The sequence below is a fragment of the Zalophus californianus genome, chromosome 13 (assembly GCF_009762305.2).
Source record: "Zalophus californianus isolate mZalCal1 chromosome 13, mZalCal1.pri.v2, whole genome shotgun sequence".
Lineage (NCBI taxonomy): Eukaryota > Metazoa > Chordata > Mammalia > Carnivora > Otariidae > Zalophus > Zalophus californianus.
In genome coordinates this window covers 21,119,092-21,142,221 of record NC_045607.1, presented here as the reverse complement: position 1 = coordinate 21,142,221, position 23,130 = coordinate 21,119,092, and the positions used below count along the sequence as shown (strand labels likewise).

Here is a 23,130-nt window from a genome sequence, read left to right as displayed (position 1 = left end):
CATTACAATAATCCTTCGAGAACGTCTTGATTATCATGTCCTCATTTTGCTGCTTGAACCACTGTGGTTCCAGGTATGGAACTGAGATCTTCCATTTGAAATTCTTTCCCTGTATCAGGCTGGGAGGATGAGGAGGAGGAAGGGGTCTGGCTCTTTGGGTGTCCTCAGATGTGTAACCTCAGTGTTTGTCTCATTTGAGATCCCTGCAGCGAAGTTGAACGAGCTGCTCGAGAATTTTTATGTCACCGTTAAGAAGAGTGACGGTTCCGACTTCCTGGCCACCTCGCTGCACGCCATTCGCCGAGGCCTGGACCGCATCCTGAAGAATGCAGGCGTGGGCTTTTCCATCACCAGCAGCACCTTCAGTTCTTCCACCAAGAAACTCAAGGAGAAGCTGTGGGTGCTGAGTAAGGCAGGGATGTCAGGGGCCCGTGCTCGCAATATTGTCTACTTCTCTCTTTCCGACGAGGAGGAGATGTGGCAGGCAGGGTGTTTAGGTGATGACAGTCCTGTCACTCTCCTGTCCACCGTGGTCAAGTACAACAGCCAGTACCTGAATATGCGGACCCTGCAGGAGCATGCAGATCTGATGTATGGTGACATTGAGCTGCTCAAAGACCCACAAAACCAGCCCTATTTTGCCCGGACAGACAGCGTCAAGCGGGAGAGCCGCAGTGGTGCCACAAGAGTATGCCACGGGAAAATCTACCATGAGCATTCTAGGGGACACAGACAGTGCCCTTACTGCCTCCTCTACAAGTACATGTACACCCACCGGCCACCCACCCAAATGGAGGCCAAGTCCCCTTTCTACCTCACGGCCCGGAAGGAGGCCACAGACATGGGCAGCGTGTGGTATGAGGAGCAGAGGATGGGCCTGCGGTCTCTTCGGGGGATTGTTCCAAACTTAGCCAAGAAGGTCAAGCTGGAAAATTGTGAGAACTTCACCTTTGTCTCGTTTACTCAGGTCTCCAGGAGGCTTGGCTCCCACAGTTGCTGTCAGTGAGTCTTCCCTGACAAGCAAGAGCTCCCTTAGGCAACCACGGCCAGAGCTCTGGGGTGGCAGGGAATGACAGTGACTTCAAGGTCGGGCTGGTCTTGGTCAGGGGGACCTGCTATTTCTTTGACTTTGGGTGTGTTTTTTTACCTGAAAGTAGAGGAATCTGAATAATTAGGATATTTTATCCAAATGTGTGTCACCTTTGTTAAATTATAGAATCTAACACCATGTATAATTGTTCCATAAACAAGAGTGAGGAAGTTCATTTTATCTAGTGCCTTTTTAGCACAGATTTTCTTAAAAAAAAAAAAGAAAGAAAGAAAAAAGAAGAAAAAAGGAGACTGTTTAAGTAGTCATTAAAAAAAATAATAATAAACTCCCAGTAGCCTAGTAGCTTTAGAATGTTATGAAGACTCTATATGCTTTGTTGAATTACACTCACAATGAGGAACTGGAAGGAGAGAGGCAGACACATTAACTATTTCCAGGAGAAAAATTGCACTCGACCCTCCTCTCTCTGTTTTGTTGATGGATAGTTTGGTTCTGCAGAGCAAGCAGCTTTGCCTGATAGAAGCTGGTGGAGCTGCCTGCACTCAGTAGTGCTGATGGGGAGGTGGGGGCCGCCCCCACTGCTCTCAGCATGGGCAGCGACTTGATCCCTGCGTCAACGGGGCAATTTTAGTTTTATGAAAAAAAGATGAATGCACCAGACAATGTTTGGGAGAGCAAGGTTTCCAGTGAACTGGGTGGTTTGTACCATGAGGGAATTTCCAGTAGTAGTGGCTTGGAAAAAGCGATCTGTAATCAAAATATGAAAACCTCCTGAAGCAGAAGTGCCTACGTGTTCTTTCTCAGCACCATATGAAAGCTATTTCCATTTGAGCCTTTTTTGGAATTTTTAAAATCTGTCCTTCGTGTCATACAGTTGTCCCGTCAGCATCTAGCACCAGATCTGTAAAATAACTAAAGGTACTTTTCAGGCTTCACCAGGAAAATCCAACAAAGCAAGCTGCAAAGAAAACAAATCCCCAAACGTGTTTATGAAAGTACTTTGGAATATGTTCATCAAAGTATGATTTTTTCAGCCACGATAGATGTCATCATTTTAGGTTGGCCCTAGTGTGTGGGACATGATGATGGAGGCAGCCTGCTAGGTAAGCAGACTCAGCATTAAGGACATGCGTGTAAAAATCAGAGCATGATGATAGGCTATTGATGCACTCAGGTAAACTGCAGCCTGACCACATATTATGGAAACATGAGCAGAATTTTCTGATAACCACTCTGAATGACAAGTGAAAAAGGAGCCCAAAGAGTGCTAATCTATAATAACAATAATTTACAGGAATCTTTATGTTGTATTTGAGGAAAGACTGCTACAAGATTATGTTCCTGTGTGTGCTTTCTAATCCAAAATTAAAATTCCAGTATAAATTTATGTTGCAAGAGTCCTAGAATCAGTCCTAGTTCTTTTTCAAAACATTATTGTAGTATTTATTTTAATTAATTGTTCTTAAAAATCATTCACCAGTCGTTGAAATATGTAATACATCCTTTACCAGAAAAGACTCAGCCAATGCTGCCTTAAGGTTTAATGTTGTTCCCTTTTTAGTTAAACTGCACATTTATAATTTTGTTTACTAGTTGATCTTTCCTGAGTATGGGTTAATTTTGGTATGTCTCCATGTGTGTATAAATAACAGGTAATATTTAATAATCAGTGTTATGACCTGATATTGCATACTATTCTGTTGTGATTTCCTGTAGTGGTTTTAGGGTTTTGCTTAAAAAAGAGACACAAAACATTAGGTGTAGTTTTCTTTAGTTTGCTAAACACCCAAAGGATATTTTGTTTGTGGAAAGCAGATGGTGATTTTTCCTGTCAGTTCTGTACTTAAACAGAAATATAACCCATGTGAACAATGGGGCGGACAGAGCCTGCAGACTAATTAAATAAAACCTCCGTTTTTATTTTAAATGGATTCAAGAGGAAATCACTATTAGGAATCACTGGGATCTTTTCAGATTTCAACATTTCCATAAGTAGCAATAACCGACCCAGAGGTTGTCATCCTTCTGTTGACAGGGGCTTTTCATCAGCTGAGTAACCACCTCTGCCGCACATTGGTTGCTTATCACTGTTTGATGTGCTGTAAATCCCCAGAGTTCTGAAGTGAATGATTATAATAAAAAATCAGGAGGTGGAATCTTCAGTGATATCTGATGGAATGAAAGAATTGTATCTCAGCATCCTAAATGCCATGCATTTCATGCCTCCCTTGGGGAGTGGGAGGGAGAAAGAAAATGCATTTAGCAGGTGCTACTTGGCACCACCCGTTGAACGAGGTACTTTTTTTCCATGTTTGTGTTAGGTGTCTGTGTGTGTCACACACACTTGAAATTTATATGTGGTGATGCCTGGTAAACCTGCTAACATGGCAAAGCACCTCTTCTTTGTATGGCCATGTCCGTCCTCAGAGGATCTGAAGCGGGGATGGAGTAGCTAGTTCAAGGGAGCCACCCTCACTCATGCCCACTGGGGGACTCCCTGATTTTCTGCTCTTGGCTAAGCCAGGAGAAAGGAGAATCCCAACAGAAGGGGTGGGGGTAGATTAAGGACATTTTCTCCACTTACCTTTATTTATTTATTTATTTTACTCAGAAGTGGGAACGAATATCAGGAACTCACAAGCTCACCAAAGCACAAGGTGCCTTTGGCTCGGCATTGGGAACAGTAGAGCTGTAGGTATTAGGGAGGACCTGTGGAGCACTTTGGGCGAGCTCTTGCCCACAGCACCCCTTCTGAGTCTGCTCTAACATGAGCCCTGCTTGCTTGGTACCTCCTCTCCAGAATCTAGCAGGTCTCCCCTTGAAAGTGTATCCCGGCAGAGGTGATAGGGGGTCAACTTGGAAGGGTGTGATCCCATTAAATGTAAAGGGTTTAACACAGCACTGGGTGCATAGTAAGCATGCAATATATATTAGCTATTTTAGCTACAACTTTTGGTAATAGTAATAATTAATATTATTCAACTAATCTGCATCGCATCATTTATTTCTTCCATTGTGGAGATTCTCCCTCCTTTAAACTGTTAAACTTGAAGAGGAAACCAAACCTGATAATCTGGTCACATGTATGCCCATAAATTCTACCTCCAACACAGCCAAGCCCTGATGCCTCAGCTGTAAGCAAAAACACGTGAAGAATGGAGATGCCTTAAGAGGCTTTATGAAAAAGCTTTTGCATTGTTTAGTGTGTTTGCAAAGGGGAGTATTATGGAAGAACCTTACCAAAGTTGTGAAAGAAATGGTCTTCTTGGTTGTGTGGCATTTTCCAGCTCTCCTTGGATTATGTGCCGTATTAATCTTGCCCTGATTGATAAATGGTGTTTGAAGAAATGTGAAATTCTATTACTTTGATTTTTATTTCAATTCGACTTTCTTAAAACGATCGAGCACTGTATCTCAGCATGTTCATAGACAGTCATTGGGAGAATCTGGACAAAATAACCTTCATGTGGAAGCTGAAGCCTCCTGCTATAGTAGAAAGAGAACTTGACTGGGAGCTCCTTCCCTACTCACTTGGCAATTCTGGTCTCACTTCCGTCAATGATAAAGTGGGATCATTGGAATGGATCATCTCCAAAGTGAACAGTATTACAGTTCCTGAAGCCCATATAGTTAGGAAGTAGCAAAACTTGGAAACAACATTCCTAATTCTTCAAGGTCATATAGTGAATCTCCTAAATTTTAAGAGCTTCTCACTCTATTGGAACACTTTCTTTTGAAAAAAATACTTTTCTTCAATTTAGGCATCGATAAATGCAAATGACAAAGACCTCGAAGTTACTTCATTTTCTCTACATGAGATCCAATTTTGTCTAAGTTAGGGCCCATGCACATTTAGAAACGGTTAACAGTCCTGAGCAGAAGAATATATTAAAAGTTTCAAATTCACATATCTTTAAATGTTTTTGCTTTGGGGTTGAATTTTTAATGCTCTATATTAAAAGAAAAACATTTCTATGGTTTAGTCAGTGTTCTTAAAAATCTTCGTTGTTTTTTTCTCCAGGTGAATTAATCACCTTAGCAGAAACATGAGTGGAGGGAGGTAGTGACCTAAGGACACAACACACTCCCTTCCGAAGAGAAGAGAAGGCCGTGTGGGGTGATTAACTTCTCTCTGGGAATTCCTATGTATTCCGTGTCCATGAATTCTGACATCACAGGATTTCCCAAAACTCCTTTGAGGGAGGCTGCCCATCCTTCTGGCAAAGTTTGCTTATTATGATGATGATTTTATGTACTTCTAGTTCTTCACAGTCCAAGAAGTCCAGAGATGTTTCCCATGTTTAGTTGGTTGACCAGAATCAGATTTCTGTGCTCAATTAAAGTGCTATATTAATCTAATGCAGCTGATATGGAAGTTAATTTCAGGAAATATTTATTAAAACCAAAAAAAAAAGATCACTGGGTTATATTGGATGCATATTGCTTCCATTACTGTTAAAAGCAATTGGATAGATCCCTCCCTCACAATGAGAGGAGAATGAGCTCCTAAATATTTTATGGTCAATATAACTGATTTGATTAATTTGCATTTAACTGTCGTTATTGTTACAGTTCAAAAAAGTTTCTAGAAAGTTCACATTTGACTAACACTGTGATAAGTGCTTTCTCACAGCTGCCTCATATTCTCATTTAATCTCACAACAGCTCTGCAAGGTAGGCCTAAGTGTTACCATGTTACTTATTGAGAAACCCAAGGCTCAGAGAAATTAAGTAAATTTCTCAAAGTCTCACCAAGCTTGTAAGAGGGAGAACTTAAGTTTGAACCCAGGTCTTCTAACTCCAAATCTGGTGCTCAATCCGTGAGACAAAACTGCCTTCTTTGGGGCTACAGAGGGTCCATTTGTCACAGAACTTTTAAAAAAATTAAACACAATTTCTGTCTGTTGAGGAAATACTTCATTTCTCAAGTCATACAGTGGCACACCTCATATATACTCTTACTAACTGATTGGTCACTTGGTATGATTTAGTAGTTCCTGGAAAGCCTCATGGCTTTCTGTGAATGTTCTGCCTATTGAAAACTTTCTGTATTTATCCAATAAATAACTTGTATTACTTATTATCTACCCTAAAGGGCAGACAGTCATGCCCTCCTTATCCACTGCGCCATATACCCACAAAAGAGAGTTGACAAACACTCACGTGGACAAATAACACAACCAAGGGCAGATACTGGATCTGCGAAGAAGATCATGTTTAAGGATGGCATATAGAGAAAAAAAACAAAAAGGGGTATATAAAAAAAAATGACTGAACCAAGGAAATAAACAGCTTCCAAGAGTATTTGAAAATGAAAGTGGTCTACTGCGAGAAATAAGAAAATGGTAGGATTCTTCTTGCTGTAACTGAAGGAACAGAATTGCTTCTGTGCAGCAATAGTTAGACTGGGAGTTGGTTTAGAGAAAAAGGCGCTAGAATAAAATGAAAAAGACGAGAAATTAGAAAGAAGGATTGCAAGGAAGCTTAAAGCACAGATTACAATCCACACTGGAAGCTGAAAAGAACACGACTGAGCTTAGAAACACTCAAATCAATAATGTGAAGGACAGACTTGAGATTTTCTTCTTCGTGTTCTTTCAAAAGAAATAAGAGATGAAAACAATGAGGAAAGATAATGGATTTGGAAGACAGAACATTAGCTAACATTCCTGAGTTTTGCTTTCCTGATGGAAAAACTGTATTGAGAAAAAAATATATCATCAGACTATAAAAATGAAATCTTTCCTGAACAGAATGAAAATCTGTGTATGTAGGGTGAAAGGATTTGCTGCATTCCAGCACTCACCCCCACCCCAGAATAGGGAAAAGAGACTATACCCATGCACCTCCTGGCAAAAATTTAAACTACTAAGGATAGAGAATGAAAAATCCTGTCAGAAAGTAACAAGTTGCCTACCAGAAAACCACAGAGCTTTCTGGCTTCAACCTTCTGCTCTATAGCACCAAATGCCAGGAAACAATAGGGAATTGGGGGGGAGGGGGAACACTGGAATTCTGGAATTTGATCCACATTAAGAAACAAAAGGATTTTTAGTTATAACAAGTATTCAGGAAATAAACCATCTATGAATTACTCTAATAAACTGTACTGTAACCTACAAAGTTTGGTTTAAAAAAGAGCAATTTTTGCTTAATGTAATTTCAAGGGACTCTGGGGATATTAAACATCAGATCATTTACCCACGAGAAGAAGGATATGTCTGCTCTTAAATAGGTAATATGGCTGGAAACCACATATCTAAAAGTGCCCAAAGTCCTCACCTGAATGGGCTTCCCTAACGCAAGAAAATGTACCTGAAAATAATCGTCATATCACAGCATCATGTTCCTTCATTTTTATTACTGAAGTGATGCATTGTCATGATCGTATAAATAGAAAATTCAGATACATTCCTTACAAATAGAATTTAAATGGCCCTCAGTTTCCTCTGCTCCCACCTAAAATACTATTCTGAGCGAGATTCCCTCGCTTCCAAGTGAAAAAAGGCAAGGGGTCTGAGTGCCTGGACGAGAGCTTGCCGAGGCTGTCCCGCGTGCTCATCCCCTCTCCTCAAATCCAGAACTAACAACAGGTGCCGAGTTAGAAAATCATGGAATTTATATCTGTGTTTTAAAAAAGAACCAGGGAAAACAAACCTTGTTTTAGAATATAAGGAAAGTTCCGTTTCAGCAGCAGGAAGCTGGCCTGGGGCAGTGACCGAGCTTTCCCTAGCTGGACTCAAAGTTTTAAATGCAGATATTAAGGGAATAGAAGCAGCTGACCACCGCCACCACCCTACCCCCACCCCCCCACCTCCCCCACCCCACCAAACTAATTACTTCTGGAGTCTCACGTCAGCGTTAGAACTGAAGCTGGATTCTTTTGTTTGGTTTTTCATTTGCTTGCACTGGAAGGACTTGAAAAGACCCAGGAATGTTGAGTATCATTGGCCTTAATGCTCAGTTCCTTCCTGGCAGTCTAAAGGTTTATCAGTGCCCCCAAGTTTCCTTGCGATTTAAACTCTAAATTAAATTTTCAACACAACCAGCATGTTTGCTTTAAATTTAGCAATAGAATGGCTAATAGGTTGCTTTGCATTTGCTTCGTTTTTCATTCTGAAGCTCAGCAAACCTCTTCCAGATGGAGAGAGTCTCTTCTGGAGAGGTTCCAAGTGTAAGCTTTTCCAGGGTCCCCTATTGCTTGGCTGTGACTGACAAAAGTCTGTTCACTCTAAGGACTTAGATGAGAAATTCAATGCTTTTCTTTAAAATTTTAAATATTTTCTATGTGGCTATATGTTCCAAATGATGGCAACAAAGCTGTGTCCTAATGTTTTCACTGTTCTGGGTATGTTGGGTTGGTTTTGTTTTTTTGTTTTGTTTTGTTTTGTTTTAGTGTAGAGGAGGATATCCATCATTTCTTAACACTGGAAACATCATTCTGAATAATATAAGAAACGGTCAGTAACTTGAACGATTTTAATGTACCATTTTCAGCTTTTTCTTTCTTACCCCGCTGATGTCTGCATGTGGGAGCACACGTGCGGGGAAGCCCATGTGGCATCTGTCCTTTCTTGTTCGCCTAGTTCAGCTCTCTAGCCGATAGTCCATTAGAGTCTGTTAACAATTTGCAAGGTTTGGCGTTCGGTTTTGTTTTTTAAGTTGTTTGGTTTATGTATGTGCAGCTTGACTGTTTAATCAGATTTTTGAAAATAAAAAAATTAATGTCTATTTTACGTCTGTTTTATTAAAATAACTTAGTTATTGAAACTTAATCAGCAGTATGTATGGTTTCTGAATGTTTTTTATTTTCGTATCACATTCCTGGAAGTAACACTTTCCTTTGTAGTTTGCAGCGTAAGGACATTTTGAGCAGTTCTTTGCCCAGATGCTCCTGAGCTAATTAATGCCCTGAGTGAAATTGTTCTGGCTGACCCTCACTCTGGTTCTCCGACTTGGATTTCTTCACTGGGAGTCTGGGAGCCCATTTGGAAAGCCCTTGTAGGTGACTGTATATTGTCCATGATATATGTGCCTCTAATTAATGTTTTTCTGCTCTCTAAATTATTATTTTTGGTTTTGGGAGAGTATATTTAATCCTGAAAGCCTTTAAAAGAGACATTTACAGCTCTAAATCATTCCTAAAAAAACAAGTTTCTGAAAAATCTGTCCAAATGGGTAAGATGGTGATAATGCTGAAACGATGAGATGTTTCATTGAGAACTATTGACCCTCAGGCAGACTGCCTCTCTTCTCATTGTCCCACTTAGAGCAATGATTTCTTAAGTTTTAGACTTCTGGACTAGTTTGAAAATTTAATGGAAGCTATAGACCATTTTCTCAGGAATATATACATGCAGCATTTTACACACATAAACCCAGGCTTAAGTACTCCTGCATTCGATTTTTTTTTTTTTAAAGAGCTGCCTTTTTGAGATGTAGTCTAAAAGATTTAAGGATTTGCTTCAACATAATCCAGAGGGGTAGAGTCGCTGGAAATGTAGATGATAGGCAAATTGGCTTAGAATAAGATCACTGTTAAAGCAAGTCAAGGGGTACATGAGGGTTTGTTATACTCTCCTCTGTTCTTTTGTATATGCTTGAAATTTTCTATAAGGAAGAGTTTAAAACAACAACAGCAAGTGCCTGGAGATTCTGCAACCTTCCTCATGGATCTCATAGAATCACAGAATCTTCTGGCTGAGAGGAACGACCCGAGGAGAGATGAGAGTAAGGATGCTGGCAAAGCCAGGTAAGACCCCCGCACAACACCTGAGGGTGATTTTCAGGCCCGAATGCTGGGTTGGAGCAGGACTGGCAAGAACCCGTGACATTTGAATTGTTACTAGTAATGCGACCTCATTTGCACCCACCAGATGGGACACATTTTGTTCTCTCCCTTTCATGCAGAAAGTAGCTCCGTGGAAATCTTGGGGGGCTGATTCTGGCAGCTGTAAGAGAGTGGTAGTCATGACGTACAGATTGAGATGGGATCTGGGCGTGCTGAAGGTGCCTTGAAGATTGCACACCGAGCCTGGAGGTCCAAGGGCCTGGGATAGCACGTGGCTTTGTAGGCCTGGAGGACAAACACTCCCAGGGGTTGCCATGGAAACCATGGGCTACCAAGACATTGAAAGGACCAGAGAATGTGCAGGCAAGCACCAGCAAGGGGTATGGAGTGTGGGTACATGCACCAGTGGCCTGGTGCGCCCTCACTCTTACTTAGGTGTCACGACCTTATCTTCCAGGGCCTGGAGAGTGTCTCATGACCAGTATGTTTGGCTCATTCAATCTGTTCCTTTCTCCTTTTGCTTGCCTTCTCCCAGATTAGGACCTGGAGCCCCAGGTGGTATACATCCCATCTTCCTTGCCCAATACATCTCCTTCTCCTTTTCTTCTTTTCTGTTTCCCTCTATCAGTTCTCCCTCTGCTTATGAGCATTTTCACTCCCGTTTTTGCTGGTATGACACCAGGGACAGACATGAAAGATATTAAACAAGATATATTTCAGCAATAAACAAGATTCTTGTATTTCTCAGGGGATCCCAAAGAAATAATGATGAGAAATAAAAATTCCTGCTGGAGTGTTTACAATGTACTCAGCTGTTGAAATGTTCAAAATGCAATCAAGGAAGTAATTTAGCACATTTCTAATACACTTAACTATGGTCATAATGTTGAAGAGTTTGGCCAAATTTTAAAAACCCAGTGAATCTTTTAAGACATTACTAAGGAATCTAACCCTCACAAGAACAAGTGCATCTGTGGTAGTTAATAGTTAATATTCTATTTGTGGTTTGTTGTTATTGTCTGTCCCTAGGATCATGACCCAGAATTGAAAGGATGCAGTTTGACCTCCCCCTAGGCAGGGAACAGTATGATCCAGATGTTTCCTTTTGTGCTGTATTCTCAGGACATGTGTCAACTGTGTTTGGTCCACTGTCACGTATTTCTCTCGCTTGCTCATGTAGTTCATGATTTTTCAGTGTAAGTCTCCAGCCAGAGCACTTTTCCTCAAGAAGTGTCAGTCATTCATCTACCTCGTCCACAACTGTTGTGATAGTTGAGTCCACTTGGCCTATTATTTGTTTGATGCTTTCTTTAAATCAATTCATTTTTTTACTGGAATTTATTTTAAAGCAAATAATAATAATAATTTTCTTTTAAGCAGAGTTTCTCAAAATCAGACCACTCGGGTTCAAATTCCAGCTCTGCTTCTTACTAGTTCTGTGACCTTGGGCAAGTTACTTGACCTCTCTGGGCTTCAATTTCTTCATTTTTAAAAGGGGGACAACAATATCTATCTTAAAAGGTTGTGGTGAGGATGAAGTAAGAATATTAATACATATGAGGCACTTAGAACAATGTCTGGTACAAAGTAACCATCAAAAAAAGAAGTAACAGATAGGCTTATTATTTATAATATAAATGCTGTTATTACTTGAAATAAACACATAACTGTTGCAGTTTAAGATGTTTGCCCATATAAACTCCAAGAATCATCTCTACCATCACCAGTGACACAATAACCACACTTTAGGAAAGAGCTTGACCAACCTGCCCCCCGACCCCATCCTTTCTGAGATTATCTTCTCGTTGGCTTCCATGAGAATTTAAGGTGCCATGGTCTCTTGGTTATTCCAGTGTGTCTTTAGGACTCCCTCCTGGGCTCCTCATTCCTTGACTCTCTCATTTATACTGATTCAGTCTTACATACTTTCTCAGGGTAATTTCATCTACTCCCACAGGCTTAGCATAAGGAGATCTACATTATCAAAACCTTTCTCAACTGGGTCCTTCCTCTGAACCACAGAATGCAGAAAATGACTCAAGTACCTAACTAGTACTCTGTACTAGTACTCAAGTGCATGACTAGTACTCAGCTCTATATATACAACAGCTAAAATCATTCCCAAGAAACAAATTCCAGGTGCAGGGGAGAAACATGAATTCCTCCCAGACAATGGAGGCCTTAGGACAATAGGGCTTACTTCTCTAGTGGAACTCCAGTTGAGAAAGGCCCCTCAACCCCATGTCTCTACCCTATATTTCTTCCTAAGGGAATGGCACACATATCCACCTTGTTGCCCAAGCCAGAAACCAGACAGTTATTCTAGAACCTCTCTCTGCCCTCTCCTCAATCTTCTGTCATCCTCCATAATCATTTTCCGTTAGTGGATAACTCTATCTACCTTAATATCCTTTGAATTCCTTCCCTTCCCATTCTCCTCACTGCCATCAGCGTGGTCAATCCATACCATTTTTGCCCCATGATTATTTAAGCAACCCATGGTCTCCTTGCTCCCTCCAGTCTACCCTCCACTGCTTCCTGGGAAAATTTCACTAAATATAAATCTTATTCTATCTTTACTCCTTTAATGGCTCTCCAACGCCTTTCTGATAAGCTCCAAACCCTCCACATGGATCGCTGGCTCGTGCTATTACACCATTCCCTCCCTCCCTCTACTGTGCCTTCTCACCTTCTGCTTGGGGGGGCCCACTGCCTTTTACCCACTCCTCTGCCATCACCCCCTTCTTCTATAAGATTCTTACTTAGCAGTTTTCACCTGGCATGCTGTGCATGTGCGCTCCTCCCCTGAGGAGCAGTCAGTCCTCTCGGCTTCTGCTGTCTCAGAAGCTGGCAACATTGAACAGAAACTACGAGCCCCTCAGTATCACCCTGTGCCATCTCCTGTCCCCGAGGAGCCAAGTGTCCTCCATGGGAGCAGCTTTGCATCCGTGAGCATTTGACTCATAAAGTGGCGAAGCTGGGAGAAGATCAGTTTTCACATGAAGGTCTGTGCCTCCGGAGATGGAGGGCAGGGCCTCAGTTTGTGGCTGCTCAGAGCCTCTACTTTTACTGTTGGATGTTTTCCTAAGATAACTTGAATTAATAGCTCAGTTATGAAAAATGACAGGCTGGCACACGCTCTTGTTTTCTTAGCAGAACCATGGCGGCCCCTTTGCTGTATTTGCTACAATATTGCAAGGCTCCGAGTCTTCTGGGAGACTCCAAGTAGTAATCACATCTGTGGCTGCACTGGAGAGGCATCCAAAGATGTATAGCAGCTAAATTATTATTTTTTTTTAAGATTTTATTTATTTAGAGAGAGAGCCAGTGAGTGGGGGCGGGGAGGGGCAGAGGGAGAGGGATAGAGAGTCTCAAGCCAACTCCATGCTCAGCGCAGAGCCCAGTGCGGGCCCCATCTCATGACCCCAAGATCATGACCCCAAGATCACGACCCTGAGATCACAACCAGAGCAGAAACCAAGAGTTGGATGCCTGACTACATTCCCTGGACACCCAGGTGTCCCAGCTGGATTACTTTTGATCATTGGGTTTGTTGTTGTTGTTTTTGTTTTTTAAATAAGAATGTTTAATGACTTGAAAATATTTATGATGTATTTGTAAGTACAGAAACCAGAGTACAGAATATTGTGACCCCAGTTTTGTAGAAAGAAAGACAAAAAAGAGCAACGTGATCATTGGGTTTTAACCTGGCATTTGTGGCTGGGCTTCAGGGAGTCTAGGAACCCCCCCAAAATTATAGGTGCTGTTTTTTGTGCACGTTCACATGTACATTTCACTTGCAGAAAGGGTTCACTGCTGAGGACCAAGATGCCATTTTTCCCTTTGGATGATCAGACTTATTTATTCGTTAAAATATTTGAACACTTGGGGCCTCTGGGTGACACAGTCAGCTGAGCACCCGACTCTTGGTTTTGGCTCAGGACGTGATCTCAGGGTTGTGAGATCCGGACCTGTGTTGGGCTCTGCACTCAGCCTGGAGTCTGCTTGAGATTCTGTCTCCCTCTGCCCCTCCCCCTGGCTCTCTCTCTCTCTCAAATAAATATTTAAAATAAAATAAAATAATATATTTGAACACTTGCTATGATGTATCAGGCACTATCCTAAGCACTAGGGATAGTGGGGGGGAAAAACACATAATAGCATCTGTCCTCACGACCCTTATATTCTAGTAGGACAAGGCAGACAATAAACAAAATAAGGAAGTAAATTACATTCTATTTTATAAGGTGCTAAGAGCCACAGGGAAGAATTAAGCAAGGCTGTACTGGGGAGGGAGATGAAATTTTAAATAGTGGTCAAAGAAGGCATCATTGAAAAGCTGACATTTAAGTAAAGACTGGAGGCTATTGAGGGAGCAACCTACATGGATCTAAGGAAGAAGGGCATGTCAGGTAGAGGGCATAGCAAGTGCAAAGGTCCTGAAGCCCCAGAGGTATCCAGAGACTCTCTCTTCAAAGTTTTTTGCTTGACATTAAGGCAGACAGCGGGGGCTAAAAAAACATCATCACTTTCCCAAAGAGTGGAACAGCTGAGCATCTCCGGTCAAACTGTTTTTTGTTTGAGGGACCAGGCTGGTCTGCCTAACCAAAGATGCACAGAACAAGGCTATTGCTCTGGATCAGGGACTGACTTTCATTATCATTCAGACCTACTGGTTCTCCAATGAGATAGAACCGCATATACTTTTGGCTCAAATTCCAATTGTCATTTTGATCATTGGCCATTTTCAATAAATGGTCTCGCAATAGAAGTACTTAATAACTCCAAGGGGGAAAGCGAGAGTACATTAAGATTCAAGGGGGGGAAAACTTCCCTTTGTTTTCAGCTAAATTCTTTTTGTTCCAGTAATTAGACTCATTTGACAATATTTTGTGTATTTGTAATCCATTGTAAAGATTTTGACTTTTAGTGAAAAGGAAACTCATCAGAGAAGAAAAATTACATGATCCTACTATTTTTATTTTTTATTTATTTATTTTTTAAAGATTTTATTTACTTATTTGACAGAGACACAGCGAGAGAGGGAACACAAGCAGGGGGAGTGGGAGAGGGAGAAGCAGGCTTCCCGCTGAGCAGAGAGCACTATGCGGGGCTCGATCCCAGGACCCTGGGATCATGACCTGAGCCGAAGGCCCAACCGACTGAGCCACCCAGGTGCCCCTATGATCCTACTTATATTTAAAAAAATTATTGTGGTAACATATGCATAAAATCAACCATTTTAGACATTTGTAAGTGTTAAGAGTTTGGTGACATGAAGTACATTTACATGGTTGTGCAACCATCACAACTATCCACTTCCAGAACTTTTTCATTCTCTGTTCTGTAACTCTGTACCCATCAAACAATAACTCATCATTTCCCCTCCCTCTGGCAGCCACTGTTACTTTGTGTGTCTATGAATTTGACTACTCTAGCTACCTCATATTAGTGGAATCACACATTTGTCCTTTTGTGTCTGGCTTATTTCACTTAGCATAATGGCTTCAAGGTTCATCTATGCTGTAGCATGTACCAGAATTTCATTTTTTTAATGGCCAAATAATACTCCATTATATGTATATACTACCTTTTGTTTAATCCATTCACCCATTGATGGATATTTGGCTAATTTCCATCCTTTGGCTGTTGTGAATAATGCTATGAACATGGATGTACAAATATCTGTTTGAGTCCCTGCTTTCAGTTCTTTGGGATATATGCCCAGAAGAGGAATTGCTTATCAAATGGTAATTCTATATTTGATATTGTGAAGAACCACCATACCATTTTCTACACCAGTGGCACCATTTTACATTCCCACCAAGAGTGCACAAGGGTTCTGATTTCTCCACATCCTCACCACCAACACTTGTTTTTGTTTTTGATAGTAGCCATCCTAGTGGGTGTGGTGTGGTCTTGCTGTGTTTTTTTTTTTTTAAGATTTTGTTTATTTACTTGACAGAGAGACAGCGAGAGAGGGAACACAAGCAGGGGGAGTGGGAGAAGGAGAAGCAGGCTTCCTGCTGAGCAGGGAGGCTGTAGCATGTACCAGAATTTCATTTTTTTAATGGCCAAATAATACTCCATTATATGTATATATACATTTAATGTATATATACATATAATGTGTGTGTGTGTGTGTGTGTGTGTGTGTGTGTACACACACATGGGGCTCGATCCCAGGACCCTGGGATCATGACCTGAGCTGAAGGCAGACGCTTCACTGACTGAGCCACCCAGGCGCCCCTCGCTCTGGGTTTTAATTTGCATTTTCTTAATGATTGCTGGACCATCATTTGGAACAATGCTGAGCATCTTTTCAAGTGCCACACTTACATTTTACAAGCATCCCTCTGACTGCTGTACTGAATGGTCTCAGCTATAGGATGAAGTGGAGGGCAGGGGGCAAATGTGGAAAGAGAAAGATCAGTTGGAAGGCTATTGCGGTTGTCTAGGTAAATGACAATGGTGGCTTGGAACAAAATGATAGCAGTGGAACTGGTAAGAATTCATGGGATTCTGGATAGATTCTGAGGCTAGAGCTGATAAGATTGCAAGAGGAGTGTAACAAAGGAGTCTGGAATGACTCCTCTGTTTGTGGCTGTGCAAATGGCCATTTACTGAGATGGGTAACAGTAGGGGACGAGTATGTTGGGCAGGTGAGATGTCAAGAGACCGACTTTGGACGTTAAGTTTGGATGCCTATTAGACTTCCAAGTGGAGATGTCATGTTGACAATGGATATGGGAGTTTGGAGATCAAGGGTGTTTCAGTTCTCTTTTGCTGCCTAATAAAATACCCCAAAACATGGAAGTTTGAAACAGCAACAATTTATTATTTCTTAACAATTCTGTGGGTTGACTGGGCTACACTGGACAGTCCTGCTCTATGTGGCATCAGTTGGGGTCACTCACTTGGCTGCATTCAGCTGGCGGCTGGCCTGGCGCCTCAGTGCTCCCCCTTACGGCCCCCCGTGTGGTTAGCTTGCAGCACGGTGGTCACGAACTGACTTCTTACACAGTGGCTAGCTTCTCCCCAGAGGATTAGGGCATAAACTGTCAGCCCTCTTTTTTTTTTTTTTTTTAATTTTAGTTAACATAGTGTGCCCTCTTGGTTCCTGGAGTACAGCTGTCAGGCCTCCTAAAGGATAGATCCAAACTGACAGAGCATCTCTTCTGCTCTATCCTGTTGGTGAAAACAAGTCACTGGGCCAGAGGAAACAGACTCCACCTTTTGAGAACAGTGGCCTATGCCTGTGGGGATGGGAGGAATCCTTGGCAGCCATCTCTGGAGACCAAGCACCACCAAGGGAGCGATCAGGGCTGGGGAGAGAGGTGTGAAAGTAATCGGAAGATAATCACCATTAAGACCATGGTACTGGATAAGCTTACCCAGGAAGGACTCTAGGTAGAAAAGAGATGGAAAGGCTGATCTCCAGGGTATCCCAACATTTTGCATTTGGAAGGAGAAGCCAGCAGATGAGACTGAGAATAAACAGTAAGTAGGAGGAAAACCCAGGAGAGTGAGCTGTGGCTGAAGTCAGATGCAGGGAGCATTTTAAGAATGAGGGTGTGTCAGTGTGGTAAATGTTGCTGAGAGTTCCACGTAAGACTAGGGATGAAGGCTGACAACTGGATTTGACCAAGTGGACTGGGGTGTTAGTTCATCCTGAGGAGGCTGTCGATGATGTCCTCAGGATAACAGCCGAGAAATGCAGAGGAGATGAAGACTGTGAAGTAGGAGTCAAGGTCCTTAAGGACTGTGAGGGAGTGCCCAGACATATTGTCAAGGACACTGGCATGGCACGAATTTTTTAAGGCAGGAGGGGACATGTGTTTTTAACAAGTGAATTTAAGTTTATATTTAAATTCCAGTTAACATACAATGTAGTATTAGTTGCAGGTGTGTACAATGTAGTAATTCAACACTTCCATACCTCCAGTGCTCATCACAAGGGCCCTCCTTAATCCCTATCACCTGCTTAACCCATCTCCCCACCCACCTCCCTTCTGGTAACCAGCAGTTTGTTCTCCATAGTTAAGAGTTTCTTGGTTTTAAAAAGTGAATTTTAAAATGAAGTTAAAACAATATTCTGGAGTTCTAACGAGTAAGCCAGAAACTAGCTGGACCTACAGCCAAGGTGTGAGCCCCTGAGCTGCTTCCTCCTGAGGCGCAAGACACCTGCAGACCTCAAGAGAAAGCCAGGTATCAGTGAGATGGGGAGGGAGACAAAGGAGGGACTGAGAAACAGATGGAAAGCATAGATACATATTTTGGTGGTTGAAATAAATTCCAGCGATCACAGCAGGGTAATCGAGAAGGGACATGGCTTGGAAGGGTATAGGTCAGCAGGTGCAGGGCAGGGGACTGAACTGCAAGGGAGGGAACGCATGGGCCACTTGCTTTGGTAATGACGAAGATGGGCATAAGGTAGCAGAGGCGGCGCTGTGTGGGCATGAGGAGAGACTCAGGTTTGCGTTCTGCTTCCCCACTGCCTAGCTGTGCGGTGTGCGGCTAACACTGAGCCACCAAGTCAGTGCAGCTCATATTGGAGAACTTAGGTGGCAAGTAACAGAAAACTGACTTTAAATTGGCTTAAGCAAAAATAAAGATTACCTCCCATACCTGGAAATTCCAGAGAAAGGTAGCATATTTTAGGGATTGTTTGACTCAGCGACCCAGTGATGTCATCAAGGACCCAGTTTCTTTATATTTCTCTGCTGACCCTTTTATGGTAGTGGCTTAATTATAAGACTGGTTCCATCTCCCGGTCACTATGTAAATATAAATTATATATAAATATAAACACTGGTATTTCCTTTTACACATCTAGAGAGAAAGACTCCCTTTTGTTAGCATTCTCAAAGGTGAGAACATGTCTTTGCCATAAGCCCAGCAAATCTCTCCTAGAGTCTCATTTGGGTTGAATTTGGTTAACATGTCCAATCCTGAACCCATTCCTGCGGTCTGTAAAATGCCAAGTGCTGGACACTGGCTGTGCCAAAAATTACCCGGATCGGCATGTTCCCCCGACCTTAAAACCAAAAACCAAACCAAATGAGCCCCACGTTGGGTATATATAGAGATTACTTAAATGAATGAATTTGAAAAATATATCCCCCAAAAAGGGGGTTCAGCCTATCGAACAGGTTACAGAAGAGGTTTAGTCAAAAAGATCAAAGCCCACGTCATCAGCAGACTCCTCAGATTCTTGCTTCCACTTTCTTCTCCTCAGCTGGGCAGCAGGGGTGGAGGGTGCGGGGCCTCCTGCTGGCGCAGCACCGGCTGCCAGGCGGGTCCCTCAGCGCCTGCACTGCAGCTGAGGCTCCCGATGTAGACATTGGCCAGGACCTCTGCAAGCAAGTCGGGCCAGAAAGGTTTAACGTCAAACCCCGCTGCTTTAATGGGGGCATCAATCTTGCCCTCGGACTGTCAGCTCATCGTTGCGCAGGATGAGGGCCCAGCAGAGGCAGGCGAGCGCTGAGTTGGAGGCCGTGGTGCTGCCAGGTCCGGGCCCCGTGCTAGTCGCTGATTGAAGCAGCCTTAGCTTCTCTGGAAAGACGAGCATCTCAGCGCCTTTGGCCTCATTCGGATTATCACATTATACAAATTTATCCAAATCTATCCACACAAGTCCAGCCAAGTTGGACTTTTGGAGCTTCACGATGGCCCGTCTGCTCTTTGTGCAGCCTTCTCCTTTGCTTTCACTGTTGTCCTAGCTCTCCTGGCTGAGATCCTCTTCTCTCGGAAGCCAAGTTCAAATGCTTCTTCTTCTTCTTCTTTTTAAAATAAGGATCTATTTAAGTAATCTGTACACCCAGTGTGGGGCTTGCACTCACGACTCCGAGATGAAGATCATGCGCTCCACCGACAGCCAGCCAGGTGCCCCTCAAATGCTTATTCTGTTGTAGGCTTCACTGGTCTATCCAGGCCCATCCTCTCACCAATAAGGGGCAACCAGTGTTAGCTTCTAGTGGGCTTGTCCCACCCGCTCTAGATTCTCAGGCTGAGGACAATGAAGTTCTCCTCCTCCTCGTGCTGTATTTGCTCATTTTAAAACTGTTGTGTCCGCTGTGCATACAGAGGGGAAGGAGAACAGCATTCCGTAAGCACCGGCTGAGCTGGTGTTCAGCTGGGACTCGTGCTGGCTGGCGGGACACCCGCAGTGCTGTGGCGCCGCCCCAGTGACCTGACGCTCTCTAGGCTGATCTTCTATTCTCAGTGTGACCGTATTTGCCAAAAGCCTTGCCCCAGTGGGCCTTCAACTCATAGAAAGGCTGAGTTTCTGCTGCCAAAGTGAAGGAAAGAACTGAGACAACTTAATGAGACATTTTACAGATTGCTCAGGGGAAACAAAATCTCTCTTTGAAATTACTGAGTCATTTCAGTTTTAATTTCAGAATCATACAAAGCACTGTCATCTGTATTATTATTATTATTATTATTTTATTTATATATATTTTTTTAGAAAGGGAGAGAGAGAATCTCAAGCAGATTCTATGCTGAGTGCAGAGCCCGACGCAGGGCTCAGTAACACAACCCTGAGAGCATGACCTGAGCTGAAACCAAGAGTTGGACGCTTAACCAACTGAGCCACCCAGGTGCCCCATCATCTCTATTACTGAGCAATAGCTTTCACAACTTCTTTTTGCCATGACTCAAGAATAAAAAAAAAAAATAATAAATACCCTTTCCATCATGACCCAGAGGTCATATATACTCATTCATTCATTCCTTCAATAAGCAGGTACTGGTCACCTTCTATATGCCAAATATTAGTCTAAGCAAAATACACTTGTGAATGAAAAGGAAAGGAGGGAAGGAAACACAAACCATTGCCTCAAAGACCTTACATACTGGTACAACATACAACAAACAAAATAAGTAAAACACACACAAACACACAGAAGATTCATGAAACAAAACCTATTACAACATGCCATGCATTCTCATGCTTCCTAGTTTTCCAAAAAAAAAAAAAAAAATGCTGGTCACACTCCATTAAACCATTAAGTTAGTTGGCTTCTCATTTCAGTAACAGGCTGAGCCTGCACTTCGAGAAATACTGGTCTAGACAATTTATAAAGTAGGCTGTGTGCTGTTCCTACTTTACAGGCGAGACAGAGTGACATGCAGAGAGAGGTGAAATGAGTTACCCCCATTTCCCCACCCCCCATCCCAGCTTCACCTCAGGGCTTCTGACTAGTGCACTGCTTTTCCCTTGGTCCTCTGCAGTCCTCCCAACGGCCTTAGTCCCTCCTTCTCTTTGATTATGAGACCTTGACCTTTGCCTGGAGCAGCTCTTCTGCCCTTCCAGGTGAAATCCTACCAATCCTCCCAGGCCTATCTAAACTGCGATGTGCTCTGGGGACCTCTTCTGTGGCGTGCGGCACTCTGCCTTCCTTTATCATTTCTGTTGTCCCACAACAGGCTCCTCTCCTTGTGACCTCCTTCAGAGCAGGTCTCATCTTTCTCACCTTTCCCCACCCTCCTCCATACTCCGGTGCTTTCCAGAGTGCGTATTCACAAACACATATGGAATTGACCTGAATTTGTAAGGGACTCACAGGCGAGGGGTGGGAGGAAGTGCTTCCTAGCCAGGACTGCAGGATTTAACAACATCTATTTAAAAGGCTAAGAGATTAGAAAAGATACCACTGAAAAAAGATCTCTTTACCTAGGTTATCAAAGTCACACATTAGGTAGAGGCTTCAATAGTATAAAAAGTATACAATCCAAATTGTTTATCTCCTTAGCATCAGTAGACAGATTTAGAACCATGTCAGTCGGTCATGTGTTGCACAGAACTGACACTGTCAAAGTAATTCAAGAAAATGAGGGCCACTGTAGAAGACCCAAGGAAAGGCTGGATGGACCTGGGGCAGGACAGGAGCCAGAGGCCCCTGGGGACCTCCTCAGCAGCAGGGAGTATAACAGCTGTAATAGCGACCATTACGATGGGCATGGCTGTCACCTCACCCAAGTGCAGAAAATCAGTTCAAATTCTCAAGAGAAAGAATCTAAATGGCACAGCCAAGTCTAGAATTCTCCATTCCTGCTTTAATTAGTTTGGGTTAACCTAGGGCTGTGCAGCTGGTGCAAATATCTAGGGAAGGAAGGAAAGAAACTCTTTGAAAAAGGAGATGAACTTCAATTAAATATTGACCCAAACTGGAATTTTAAGTTTAAATTTCATCCTACCCCCAGAGATGAGGGGGACTCAAGCCTAATATGAGGTCAATTACAAGTAGTTCTATAAAGTACTGTATCTGTGATATAGTATAAAATATAATTTCAATCCTATTAAAGGTTAAAAAAAAAAAACCCACGTAGATTTTAGCTAATTTTAGCTAAGTTTCAGGGACAAAAGAAATCTATGAGTTTATATGATATAGATATATAGATATAAAGAAAACTGAATTCCTTACCCAGGTTTTTCAGACTTTGTTTTGAATTAGAAATTCTAATTCTCTAGGACTGGGGTAAGGTGGGAGGGACTGCAAGCTTAAATAAGCACCCCAAATTCTGTTCAAGATGTGTCATACTGAGGAACTTGCTTAACCTGACTCCTCGGAGTAACTAAAAAGGGGCCCCACTTGCATCTGTTTTTAGTTAGATAAATAAAACGTGGACACACCATACGTGTAGTAACACTAAATAATTAAGAGCATGTACAAATTTTAAAATCACATTTCTTATCATTGTTTTTAATCGCATTTAATCACATAATTTATAGTAGCATAGGTTTATAAAAGATGTTTAAGACTGGTAACCTAGTCTTAGATTCTTTGAAAATGGAGAATAAGGGAGTTGGTTATGAGTGAAAGAGTATTTCAGGATGACAAGTTGACTATAAACACAAAAGGTACACTGATAGCAGTTCTACAAACAGCAAATATGAATGTAACTTATTTAAGCCTATTGGTTCACGTTTTTAAAAGCACCCTCATTTCTTTAAAGGTAAGTACTATAAATCGTTCATGAAAGTCTACTGTGGACAATGATATACTCAATCCACCTAGTTGGGGGCGTGGGGGTAGGGGTGAATTTATGTGACCCTTCAATTCTGATTTGGGTTCAGAAAATCAAACTGTGTTCCAAAACAGTCACAGGCAGCAGCACCAGTTCCTCAGATACCACAGCCCCCAGAGCTCTTATCCTCCTGGAGACCCTTCTTTCTGCTCTGACGTACACATGCCTTTCTTTTAAAGAAGCAATAAAAGTATAAAAGTTCACCAAAATTCTGAAAGTCACAGTTTGTAAAGCACTAAATGATAGTAGCTTT

General features: G+C 42.3%; 1 protein-coding gene and 1 pseudogene across 2 annotated transcripts in view; one reads left to right on the top strand and one right to left on the bottom strand.

Annotated features, from left to right (window-relative positions):
* The window catches only part of KIAA1958 (KIAA1958 ortholog), a 155,823-nt gene extending 147,047 nt beyond the window's left edge, over nt 1-8,776 (top strand). For both annotated transcript variants that reach the window (XM_027615376.1, XM_027615377.1), the window contains one exon: nt 200-8,776. In XM_027615376.1, the coding sequence (XP_027471177.1) occupies nt 200-1,006 (807 nt within the window). In that variant the 3' untranslated portion in view covers nt 1,007-8,776. The remainder of the gene's footprint in view (nt 1-199) is intronic.
* A 7,248-nt stretch (nt 8,777-16,024) lies between these two features.
* Nucleotides 16,025-19,447, bottom strand: LOC113934680 (annotated as a pseudogene).
* Between the last annotated feature and the right edge of the window lie 3,683 nt (nt 19,448-23,130).